General features: G+C 34.8%; 1 protein-coding gene across 10 annotated transcripts in view; it reads left to right on the forward strand.

The window, feature by feature from the left end:
• Window positions 1–13231, forward strand: part of DMD (dystrophin) — a 1217172-nt gene that overhangs the window by 765873 nt on the left and 438068 nt on the right. For all 10 annotated transcript variants that reach the window (XM_068917030.1, XM_068917051.1, XM_068917057.1 and 7 more), the window contains 2 exons: window positions 2423–2570; window positions 5090–5239. In XM_068917030.1, coding sequence (XP_068773131.1) covers window positions 2423–2570; window positions 5090–5239 — 298 coding nt within the window. The remainder of the gene's footprint in view (window positions 1–2422; window positions 2571–5089; window positions 5240–13231) is intronic.

Below are 13231 nucleotides of genomic sequence, written 5' to 3' on the forward strand. Positions count from 1 at the left end.
TGGAAGTTGTGTTAAGTAATAGGTGAATTGCAAGCTCCTAATTTTATTTTGTAACAATAGTGTAACAAAACAGTGTTGCAAAACAGTATTGTAACAGCAGTCCGGCAGCATTACTCTTCTGCTCCTCAAAGCTTTATCTTCATGCATAAAAATTTCTTGCCTATTCTATAAAGTCAGATGATTCTTTTGCAATGAAAGTCTGGTAAGCTTATGCCCTTCTTCACTAATGGCATTTTCACTATTGACTGAACCAGGGTTTCTCCCATTTTACTTTGAAACCAGCATCTTACCATTTAAAAGAAATTTTTAAAAAATTGCAATTTTTCTTCCTTCCTTTTCCCTCTCTCCAAATGAATTTACTTAAAATATAAGGAAGCCTCTTTCTATCCACGTGCACAGAACATAAATCAGTGCGGTATACTTGAAATCAGTTGAACACTTCCTTCTGTGGAAATTATTGAGAAAAAATACCATTTAAAATTGAATTGAATGATTTAAAATTAGACTTCTTAATAGAGGGTAAAATATTTTGGAGGTCTGGATATTAATACAATCTACTATGAATGGATACTCTTTCTAAATTTCTGTTCTGCTTGAATAGAAACTTTAATCTATTAATTCTAAGCTGTTTGCCAGATTCTGTGTGAGTGTGTGTGTGTGCACACGGATGCGTATGTGTGTGTATGTTAATCTATATCAAGCAACAATTGTTTTCAGTGCTTTTTTCCTTTTTAGACGATGTGAGGCCGACATTTTTTACTGATTCTCTGTTACCTGAAGCTTATTCACATGGCCCCTCTAAAGGAGACACTTTTGCTCAAATCAGACATCAGAAAGTGTAGTTTCTCGAAAACTCATTCTCTGAATAACCCATTCTATAAATGATGACGTAGTTTAAAATAGGTTTTGTTCCATTTGACTTCTCAGTATGTTCTATGGGCAATGACCATCATGCTGAGGAGTGGCAAGAATGGGAGAACAGAGAAAGTTAAAACTACTTTCATAATGCTTTAATACTATGGGAGAACAGAGAAAGTTAAAACTACTTTCATAATGCTTTAATACTATTTTTTTTTTTACATTTAGAAATAATGTAGTAATAATGCTGAGCTTACTTCTCCACTTTAATGTCATGTTATATTCTTAAAACACTAATGCAACCTCTTATTATTTTTATACGTAAATGGCCTAGCCTTTCCAACTCAGTTAGATCTTAAGAAGTAAAAATAACTTTTTAGCTGATTTTAAATCTGTCCTTTATCTGAAATAACCTTAACAAAATAACAGCAACAACAAAGACTGTTATTTAATCCTTCCATGTAGATAAGACTCAGTGTAACCCCAGCTGTTATATAAATAAGTCTGGAGGATAAATTATGGGTAATTTCTTCACAAAATAGTTTTTCTGCTTCAGAAGAGACCTGTGTGTAATGTTAGGCCCAGAGAGCCCACATTGTCCCGATGCTCTTCAGTGCTGCCCTTGAAATTGTTTCTCTGAATCTGATAGCTTTGGGATGCTTAGGCAGAAAGGCTCAGCTCCCCGTATGTTTACATAGCTATGATGCAAGTTATCTGATTTTAGGCATCTGTAATGTTTATGTCTTAGCTGGTCATCTAGACTTCCTTTGTAGTTAATAAAAGAAAGATAAAATTTGTAGGCACAATTCATCTCTTCCTGGTGTAATCATCTAAGATAAACACATGTATCGCACCCTAGAAGTGCCGGTGGGTATTCAGTAGAGAGAACCTGCGTGACAGGACCTACAGCTGAGTTGTAGACAGGCAAAGCACACATGTAGTCTTGTTAGGTGCGATGAGTCCTATCCTATTCCTATTTAGGAACTTTAGACCATACATACCTCTGTGGATCTGGTGAAATGATTCACACAAAATATGTTATATGGTCATCTCTGAATACTGCTGCCAGCACTTTTACTCTCCAAAATATCTGTTTGAACAATGTGTCCAAAAGGGATTAGGTGACTTTTTTCACAGATTTAATTTAGTAAAATTTCGTGCTAGAATTCTTAGTTTCCAACAGAGGGCTTCCATACTTTTGCCTTATATGAAAATCTGGTCTGACTTATCTACAGCTTTTGTTCCAGCTGACTTGTTTGTAGCTTGCAAAATGGGATCAGAAACATAATTTAGTAAGGTTGAGGAATTTGTAATGGCAAATTATGACACAAGTTATTCTTTTTGGAATTAAATACAGTTAATTGTATCAATTGTAAAAAGATCTGATAATTTTGAAATGGAAAAATCTATGGCACCCTTTTTTAAAGTTTTAATATAAATGGTAAGTAGTTGTTACTATTTTTTCTCTATTTAGTCTTTTTCTTCTTGTTCTTAAGTATGGATGATCACTTACCTTCAATGTAAAAAAATGTGTAGGCACAATAATTTTGTGTTTTAAATACAGGTTAGAGGAAGAAAAGAATATTTTATCAGAATTTGAAGACAACCTGAACAAGTTCGTTTCATGGTTAGAGGAAGCAGACAGCACTATTGGCGTTCCCCTTGAACCAGGGAATGACGACCAGTTAAGAGACTGCCTTGGCAAAGTGAAGGTATTTTTGAGTTTTATTATTATCATTTTCTTAATTTGTCAGTTCTACATTAAGGAAAACTAAATATTAGCGAAGCCTCAGTGAAGGCTTTCCCCTCAAACACAGCATTCGTGTAACTTGTTTAGATAAATCAAAGCATGGGAATTTTTCAAAACCAGTGTACAAACATACATTGATCATACTAAAATCAGAAAAGTAATTGAAACTATACCAAAAAGGAAGATTTCTGTTCTGCCACTGTAGGTGTTAATCTAAATCTTTTTTTGTCATAATTTCTTAATTCTGCAAGTTTCCAGTATTTGAACATAACAGAGTTTCATCTGTGAAGTTGTGCTCTATAGATGTCTTGGTACCTTCTCGTTTATGAAATGATATTACGTATTTCTTGAGAGTATCTAGAATCACAAATGTACTAACTATAAGTGTCAACTGATTAAAATATCACTGCAACATTTTCTAGAATAAACCTTGAGGTGGGTTCTTAAATACGCTTTCTTTAAAAAAACCACCCCACCAACCCCAGCTACATCAACATCAGAATATTACATGTTTCATTATTTTTAAGATCGGAGTAATTTTATGAAGATCTCAAAGCTTTTAGACTATGATACTATTCATCCAATATATCCAATAGAAATTGCTCTGTTTGGTTTATAAAATATACCCAACAGAATGACTGTGTTTAATAGCTTACACAATAGTAAATGAACCCCATAGTTGGGAAATTCACGATGCTTGCAGAATACCTGATTAAAATATTTTCTGTCCTTTCTTAAAGATAAGGACTGGTTGTCGCTTATGTCAATCACAGTTGAACATATTTGACAAGTGATAGAATAGATCATTAAATAATCCAAAGGAAAATGGTTCTAATGTCTCCTAAACCTCCTTCAGCAAAATCTAAAAAAAATGTAAAAATGCATTAATAAAAATCTGTCTTCAAGTTCATTTCTAAATAAAGAAAAATAGGATAAAGAGTACAGGCTAGTATTTGAGAAAATGAAGACTTAATGAAGACTTAATGATGTACTGAGTTTGTCTTACTGGCTGTTTGGCCTAAGAGGAAGTTTGGTGTTCATACGTCCAAAGCAAACACATCTTCTAACCGCCAAGTTTAGCAGGGAGAGTCAGGTTGATGAAATTTAATGTTTAATTAGGAATATTCTCCTTTCTTGATTAACGTAATGGGTAGTTGGACAAGAAAAGTTTAAAAAGGAGAATTTCAGAAATCTACAGAGTCCTCAAAGCTTTCAACTGTCACTGAACGCTTTGTTTCAAAAATAATATCTGTATGTGGAATTTACATATGATAAGGCCAGCCTGCTGATTTGAGATGCTAGGAGTGATCTCCATTTCTTCTTCTGTCTTGTTTCCAGACCCAATTTTGCTAATTAATTTCCAGCTACTTTCTATATACTCTAAAGAGATCTTTCAAGTTATTTCTGGTTTATTGTAGTTCTATAACCCTCTCAGCTGATGGTTCTGAATGAAAATATTCTCTTATTATTAGACACCCATTGCTATATTAGACTTCTGATATGACCTCAGAGATTTGTTATTACCAGAAGTGACAATCTGACTTGAAAGGATTTATTTGCAGGTAGAAATGACTGTATCTTGGGTAACTGAATGTCAGAAAGAAGGCAAAAGAAATATTTATTTATGTGGTGTTTTAAAAAGCACATTATAATTTGCAGACATGATTGCAAGTTTAATCATGATTGTTTAGCTCCATGAAGGTTCCCACTTCTCATATATACACAAATATTTCACTATAGCATTCCCAAGGGGTAGATAGTCCAAAATTAAAGGTGCCAACCTCTTTTATTTATAGCTCATTTTTACATTCCTCTTTTTCTTTTGGAGCGGCACAAAAGAATATATCCTAATGACAGGAAAGTAATAATACATCAGGTTCCACTGTGGATAATTTCATAGCTGGTTGATTATGTAAAAGAAAACATGCTGAAGCAATTTATCTTTTAGTTATGTTTTCCTTACTTGATATATCAAGTTACTGTGACAATATAAGCTTACAGTTACTGCATATGTGATGGAGAGTTCTCCTTTGGCTTTACTTGATGTTTTTATGAATATATATGAATGTTCTTAATTATGAGGTTGTACTGGTGGACTTTTCACCACGTACAATATATGTACACAGCACAGAATATGAAAGAGTCAGTGTCCCTTCTCCAAACTGCTTGCTCTTTGCCATATTAAAAGATGAGTAAAAATTCATATATGTGAACAGTTGAGTGTCCAGGAGGTTAGAATTTATCATATGACTGTAATTAATCTTTTTATCCCGTGAGACTCTTCACTTTGGCTGCCTAGGACTCTTTAGGTTTGCAGTCTCTGTTTATTAGGTTTTAGCCATCTATATTCAGAAAGCTGTGGCTATTTTGTGTCACACTGGGTTTATTCCTTCAGCTGATAGACCAATCGATAAGGGTGAAGATAAGAGGGTTGAAATTTCTACTACAGTTCATCTTAACTGTTGTATTTGTCTATTCCAGTTAAGAGTTGAAGAGCTGCCACCACACAAGGGAATACTGAAACGATTAAATGAAACTGGAGGAATAGCACTTGGAAGTGTGTCATTGAATCCAGAGAGAAAACATAAGCTTGAGAGTAAGCTGAAGGAGGCTAACCATCGCTGGCTAAAGGTTAGACATATTAATTGCATAACAGTCTTGTGTTATATATTTCCTGGTATGTACAACATGTATTTTCCCTTGGTGAACATGCGGAGACATTTGTATCTATAATGAACTTGAGAAGGAAAAAAGTTTACAGTGTAGTGCTGTAAGATGATGACAACACCTCAAGACCATGAATGCCTGAAGTGATGATGTTACATCCAAATTTATTCCCTAAATTGCAGGTCTGCTGCTCAGTAGTGGAGTGCAGAGCATCATTTTTCTAATCTGGCAGCTTTGAGGGTACAGCAGATTTTCTAACTTCTGTGACTCAAGTCTGAGAGAGGCAGTAGTGAAAGGCCGATTGCATTTTTACAACCAATGTCACTTCCCAATTCTTCCGCCCAGATCTTGAGGTGGATGCTGCTAACCACTGTCTCACATTACACAGTGCTTCTTCGAGCTGTGAGCTTTGAGTTCTCTTTCCTGTGTAGCAAAGTCCCGCTGATTCAGCGTTCTGGGTTCTCCATACCTGTGGAGAGATGAAAGCAAGATTTTCCTGTGATTTGTCATTAAAGAAGCACATTGTTGTTTTGAAAAACAGTTACTGTGATCTGGTCAAGGATGATAGGTAATTTAAGCGCTCTCCATTCAGACCACGTGTAACTGAAATTTTAGAAAGCACTGTCCATAAGGCCGCCACCTAGGGTATGGATTAGCTTGGTCAGAGCAGGTCGACAGGTCAATGTGGAATCTAAAGGGTGAAGCTGAGGGGTTTCCCTAGAGACTAATGAAAATGGGAAGTTAATCTGATGTATCTATTTATTGAAGTCATCAGGATGCAGGGGGAAAAAAAAAAGAGCGATTAGTTGTGTTTAGCTATAGGGAAAAAGTGAGAAAATAAATCTCTCTGAGAAGAGAAGCTGGAGTTTCTGACTAAGAATACTGCATCTGTCTTTTTTTTTTTTCTCCCACTGTGTTCACAGAGTTGTTATTTCAAGCACACTCCTGGTAAATGAATAGGAATTTCTTTAGTGTAAAACTCCCATCAGTTTCTTCTCCATAACAAAAAGAGTGGGGCAAAGTTCAGAATGTTAGCAAAAATGGATAATAAATATTGATTGTATTCACAAACTTGGAGATGGCATGTAAATCATTATTTAGGTGCTTAAACAGTAAGTATCTCTCTCTTTACAAGTGAGCTTTCTGAAATCAATGTACATAAAAGAACTCAGAACATTTCAAGATCAAACCACTGCTATTTACTAGCTGAAGTATATACATGATATATGTGCCTACATTTAGGCACCACTTTGAATATCTCAGCACTAGTACTAAAAAGAGATCCTTAGTTTTTAAGTTAAAAAATTTTTTTAAGTAAAATGCACAAATAGATTTTCACAGAAACTATTTTGTCTCAGAATATGAACTTTTATTGATTACTTATATTAGCTAAAAAATTTGCAAAGTGAATATTTTATGGATTTTTTTCTTTTTTTTTCCCCTCATTTGCTGCTTGCCTATACAGAAATGTTCCAGGTTGCTTCTTGTCACAGTCAGGGCAACTCAGATAACTCTGAATGCTGTTGAAAGCAGTTAGGTTCTGTTGAAATATATGGAGGAAGAAGCTACTGTTTGTTAAATCACTGTCTTAAGAAGTTGTAGGTGTCCAAATGTGAGACAGATTTAAGTAATGTTTTTGGCAAGACTTTAGGCTTTGATTTTACCACTTGAGAGTTTCCTTTAGCGCTAAAAGAAACATTTTAAATTGTTATCCAGCTGCATTAGTTGATTTTCAGTTATCTACTCCCTGAGATACAGAAAACTGAAAATTTTTACCTGGCCCAGATTTACTAGTTGCTGAACATGTAGAACCTGGAATATATAGTATACTTTTTAATGAAACAAAATGGAATTTGAAAAGTACAAGACTCAAAGCCATACATGTTAAGTGAGACTTTCAAATATTTCCCTGAAGGTATTCTGTTTCTCGTATGATCTTGAAAGATGAGATTAAACAAAAAAGAGTTAGGAGCTCTTTCGGGATTTCTGGAATTAGAATTGTCCCAAAGTTTATGAAAACATTAAACAGGGTTTTTTTCCCCCTTTTTTCTCCTTTTCTGCCTTGTTGGTAAACTGAAAGGAATTTTTTTTTTTTCTTTTACATGGCACTCACTGCTTCTTGTAGCAAAGCTCAGTTCTCTGTTTTTGTGGCATAAAATAAAATAAGCTTCCTGTTTTGCTGAAGGAATTCATTTTGTCACTTTCTCCTCTAAGACTGTAGGTCCTGTAACAAAATTAAAAATCACGGGAAGAAAGGCTGCAGGCTTGACAGAGCAACATATGTTGTCTTCCTTAGTTACCTATCTGGAAGCACTGAACACCTCACTTTCCCCATAGCCAAAGCTTACAGCCCTGGCGCTTAACACCAGGCCATGGCCTGTAGGTCACCTGGATGGTGGTGCAGTCAGTTGTTTAGATGAAGGGAGACTTTCTGTGTTCCTCAAAGGGCAGTGGGGAAGCATCATCACCCAGAGATTTCTCTGGGGTTTTTATCCCTCCATTCCTTTCTAAGAGTATTTTTTATGCTTTAATTCTTTGTTTCTAGCTACTTATTTTATTTTCTGGCATCTGTGCCAGAGCATGTAACGATCTGACGTTTCCAGTTAGCTCATCTTGCAGGATGATACTATTTTCAAAATTCAAAAAACGCGTGGTACACAAAAATAGCTCAGGTAGGTCCGCGGAGGAATTGTTTACTTCAGAGAAGCTGTGACAGTTTACTCTGGTTAAGAATGTAGCCATATGTCTTTTAAGGTTATAAAAAATTTGTATTTTTCCTTGATCTGCCAGACAGTGGAAGGGGGAACAACAACTGTGAGTCTTGACCTTCAAGGTGACATATTTGAAATAAGTCCCGTTCAAACCTTCTTTATAGTCACAGAAACTGTTGCCCTGCAGCAATGAAAATAAGCCTAGAAAAGAAATTGAGTATGAAAGGAATTGCAGTCATATAAAAGAAGCTTTTTGCTTTTGCTTCAGTATTGTTTTTGCTTTTAGGTGTTTATATCACAGGCTGATGACCTTGCAAATAGATTTATGAAGAGTTTTTCTTTGGATAGTAATAATTTTAAAATGACATTTCTTTAGACACCATTATTGAATAGTGAGTCTAATATGCTGCTACCTCAGACATAGTTTAAGCAGAGAATGAAGATTAAAGCCCACATTTAAAAGCATGACTTCTAAATTCTACTCTGATTTTACTTATTTCTTCCCCAAAGCCAATATTTCTTGCAAAAATGAAAATAACGCTATCTTTATGAAAAGTCTTAATAATACAGAGAATGAAGTGTTTTATGACCATCTTTATGCCTTCACATCAAGAATATTTTGTTTATTTTCACAGCTCAAAGTATCTTCTCCTGCTGTAGCCAAGTAAACTAGCCACCTAGTGCTTCAAAGCCTAGGAATGGGGTACTAGGGACTGGAGTTTGTGATGAATTCAGTTCTTGTCATATACCACCTGCCAGGGCATATAACAGATCTGTAATGGGTTTCTTAGCTTTTACTCTGCAGTAAATGGATTGATAGATTAGGCCTGAGATCAGTGAACCATGGAATCAGAGGTTTGCTGGAAGGAGTTTATTACCCTTTAATATTATTCTTGGTCTGGTGTCAGCCAAGAGGGATGAGCTAGATTATCTGAAAGTAAGCTGGATGCCAAAATCAGCATTCTCCTCATTTATCCACCTTAGTCTTCACAACATTTACTGTATGTATTATGAAGGTTATTATAAGTGCCTGATGGAGACATTTTGTTTTGCTACCTTTTAATTTGTCTGCTAGTATTAGAACTAATTACTAGACATTGAAGAGCCCGTTTTACTGTTTACTGCCACTGCAAATCAATTTGTTGTGCTATAGGAACAAAAAAAAAAAAAAGTGAGTGGAATGACATGGCTATAATTTGTGAACATTTTCTGTACCACTAGGAAAAGTATAGGTCTTCTTAGCTTGGTTGATCAAGTGTAGAGGAAAACAGATGGGCCTAGAAAGTAGAGAAAGACAAAGTCATAACAAGGGTAGTTCATTTATTATAACTCACCTTGAGTAGTAATTATTCACAGAATATCTGTGAACCTTGTGGCATCAAATTTCCAGTGAAAGCACAGTAAGGAAAGTTAGTTTAAGTTTACTTAGTTTAAACTATTAATTATTGTTGTTATTATTATTATTATTTGATGGATGGAAGGGAGCGGAGACTGGCAAATGAATGATGTGACTTGATTTCTGTACTTTCAATTTGAAATAAGAGTAGTATATTCAGCATTTTGGGGGCCAAAAAGTCAATTTTTCCTGAATATGCTTTCAAATAATAAAAGCATCCTGATTCACTTCCAGGTAGCAAAGTGTTATGCTGTGCTAAATTACCTATTGCACGTTGTCATAGATTGTTAATTAGCCATAGTCCACATATTTTCATCAGCAGTAGTGAAAAATGGCCTCAGATAGAGCAAAATGGAGTTGTGCCTCTTTCTATTTGATTGGGACAAACATGAAAGTGTCAGAGCCTCTAAGGATGCTGTAACGCTGGCTTGTAGATCGGTAGCAAAACGGAAAACAAGTGTATATAGGCTTCATTCCTTTATATTTGTTGCATTGCTAGCAGCTACCAATAGTTAAGTTTTAAAAGGACAAATTTAGTAGCAGCATAAAGTTGCTGTTTCCCAGCATTAGCCATGCTAAGCATAGAGGGAATAAAGATGTCATTACATAACACAAGTAAAACTAAGCTGATGACCTCCATTTAAAAAATTTATTTAAGGCCAAAATTCTATTAAAACTTGTATGCCTTTAGCTTTGCAGTGCTGCTGGGATAATGTTTGAAACTGATTGTCTTCTTGGAGATATTGTTAGTCTGAAGCTTATGTTGAACTTTGATCATTTGGGGTTGACCATTATTTTCTGTCTATCTAGAAAGTGTGGGTATGTAGAGCATAAACAGAGATGTAATGATATATTCTTACTGATTATATGATGATATATGGTGCATGAATGATATATCTAAACTTTCATTTGGCCACTAATTAATGATGCAGTGATTTTTCTAATGAAAAATACCAACAAGGTTGTTTGAGTAGACTGTAACCTTACTAAATTACAGAACTGTGAAGTTATGCATGAGTTACTCGTGCAGGACAAACCTGAATAGCGTTATACTCAGTCTTCCCCTTTGGGATTTTTGTCTTATTTTTGCTGTGATCGCTACTCCTTATGACTGAGTGTCCTGGGGAAAAGAAAGGTTGCCCCCTCACTGCAAAGCCAATTAAGGACTTCTGTTTCCCACATACACTCCAGGCTATGCTTCCAGTTCACTGAGGAGCGGAACCTTATTCTCAACGATTGCCTTCCCTAGTAATATTTGTCTGGGAGAACATGAATTTTATTTCCCACTGAATCTTTGAATTTCTGAGAGGAAAGTAAAAAGATCTTTGGTTTCCAAGCCCATGTGATTTGGTCATGTTATGGTAGAAGAACTGTCGCTCCTAAGCACAGGATAATGTAAGACAGGATATATATGTAAACACAGGATAATGTAAAACAGGATAATATAAGATCTTCCTGTTCAGTGCGTGGGAATCAAAAAGATTTTACTGTGTCTGTTTTTCCAGCTTGTTATTCAAACTGGAAAAACACGGACTTCCTTAGACCAGTGAAGAAGTTGAATATTCACGAGGAGTGTGCAGGGAAGAGTTAAAGGAGCCACTCTGAAAAAGACTAAGTATTTTTATTTTTCTTACTGGTCCATACAAACCTTGCATTTTTCTGAGGCTGAAGAGGTAGTGAATGTTTGTATATTCCAAAACACGATTTGTTTCATATGTGATATGGAAGATGAAATAGAATCTAGATTGTTATTTACTTCATCATCTTGAATCTGGATTCCATTACATTGGAAGCCAGTTGATTACCTACTCTTTTCCAAGAGTGAAGTCAGTGGAGGGAAGTAATATGATACACAATTTCATTTAGCCACTTCCAGTAAGTTGTATCATAGGACTAATAGTTTGAGTTCCATCTTAAAATTCTCATCTTTATTCTTAAAGGCAATGGTGATAAGAACTCTAAACAGCTTTGTGTATAACATACGTGGGGTTTATACTATATCTTTTGAACACAATCTGAAATGTTCAGTTGCATTGCATAGCACATTATGTAAGAAAATTACCATGCACTATTGTATTCAAAAGAAACATAGAATAAGGATGGCACAACCTTGCATTCAATTAGTAAGAAATACAAGTACTTTCACTTATTTCATACTTTTTGCAAGTTGTGAAAAGGAAAACATGGCTTGTGCATTATAGCTGAGAGTCCCATTGATAAGTAGAAGTTTCTTTTTTATTTAATGGAGTATAAGAATTGGTCTTAGAGTCTCAGGGAATATTGGTAATATCATACATTTTTTCTGTTTTTTTTTTTAATTAAAATAAAATTTTTGTACAGATTGTAAAAATAATATAAGCAAGAAGGTATAGACTAAAGCATTTGTAACTTAATAAGAATGCCTGAGCTATTTGCACTTTCCAAATAAGCAAAAAGCCTTGTCCGTGTCTTTCATATTTTTTAGGCTATGTATACTGAAAGTATTCTGACTGTATTGATTGAAAGCTATTGAGATTCTTACATATTTTGAAAACAATGGATTGCAAGTGTTAGAAGATAAACCACAATGGCAATTTGGCACTACAGCCTACTCAGTCATCAAAGGCAATTTTTAGTCATTTTAGCAGCTTCAGACATTAGTTTTAGTTCCACTTTACATGCTGACTGTAAGTCATCCTAATGATTGCCATCAGGAAGAAATGAAGACTGTCCTAAGACATAAGGAAGCATAGACGACATCTATTTTTTTCTTTCTATTGTTCAGCTGCAGTAATTTGAAAGGAGGATTATAATAGCTCCATGAATGCCTACAATCAAAGATAAATATAGGCATTCATAGTAGATAGAAGAGAATGAGTTGGTTTAACTTACACTGAAAGTTTTGGCTATTTACTCTCTGTAACATAGGAGATGGTAGTGGATCAGGTTTAGATTAAAACATCTCTTCTATGCCGATTTAAGGTTAAGATTTGGGTGCAAGAGTATTTAAATCTAGTAAATTAGTATTAAGGGACGTAAAAATCTTGTGCCATATTTCAAAAGAACCTGAGTATCTACAAAGACCGGTGCTAGTTTTAATTCCCAACCAAAATATAAATGAGATTAAACTGAGATGAATATGGGTGTGTTATGATACTCACTGTTTTTTTAAAAAGTTTATTTTACAAGAACTGCATTTCATAAATTGCAGTTATCCAGAGATTTGATAAAATTGTTCTTTTTTTTTTTCAAGTTAAAGTCAGATTTTTATAACATATCTGTTCTCTAGAATTTATGGTAAGACTAACATTAAAATCAAGCGAATGCAGTCCTTGGAAGTAGAAGGAATTGAAAAATCTGAAAGATATGTAATTAATCGCCGTCTCTAGAATATCACTGATGGAGAATATAGATGGTCAATTGCCGTTAAAGTTACATGGAAAATAATTTGGCATGCCATTTCCTTTTTTTCGGGTGGTGGACAAAAGTGTCTCACCTTGTTTAGAAAGCTTTTGTTATTGAATTCAAGGTATTTAGAGGAAGAAATATAGTTGTTGCATCTATTAAAATCTTTGAGGCAAAGGTAATTTACCAAATAAATTTTCTGAAATAGGAGTGAACGTCACAGTGAGAGAAACCTCAAAGAGAACTGAACCTCACTTGCTTTGGCTCCAGGGCTTTGTATGTGTCCCAGTCCACATACGATAAAAAATCATTTGGGTTTTGGAAAGAATATTCACTTTCATTAAAAACTTAAGTGTTCTCAGAAGGAACAAAATAATAGTCACAATTCTTTTGTATGTAAGTGTCAGTCATAATAGACTGCAGTTTTTGTTCTTGAACACTAAGAGATTAGAAATGAATCCTCAG

The sequence above is a fragment of the Struthio camelus genome, chromosome 1, assembly GCF_040807025.1.
Source record: "Struthio camelus isolate bStrCam1 chromosome 1, bStrCam1.hap1, whole genome shotgun sequence".
In the NCBI taxonomy this organism is placed as follows: domain Eukaryota; kingdom Metazoa; phylum Chordata; class Aves; order Struthioniformes; family Struthionidae; genus Struthio; species Struthio camelus.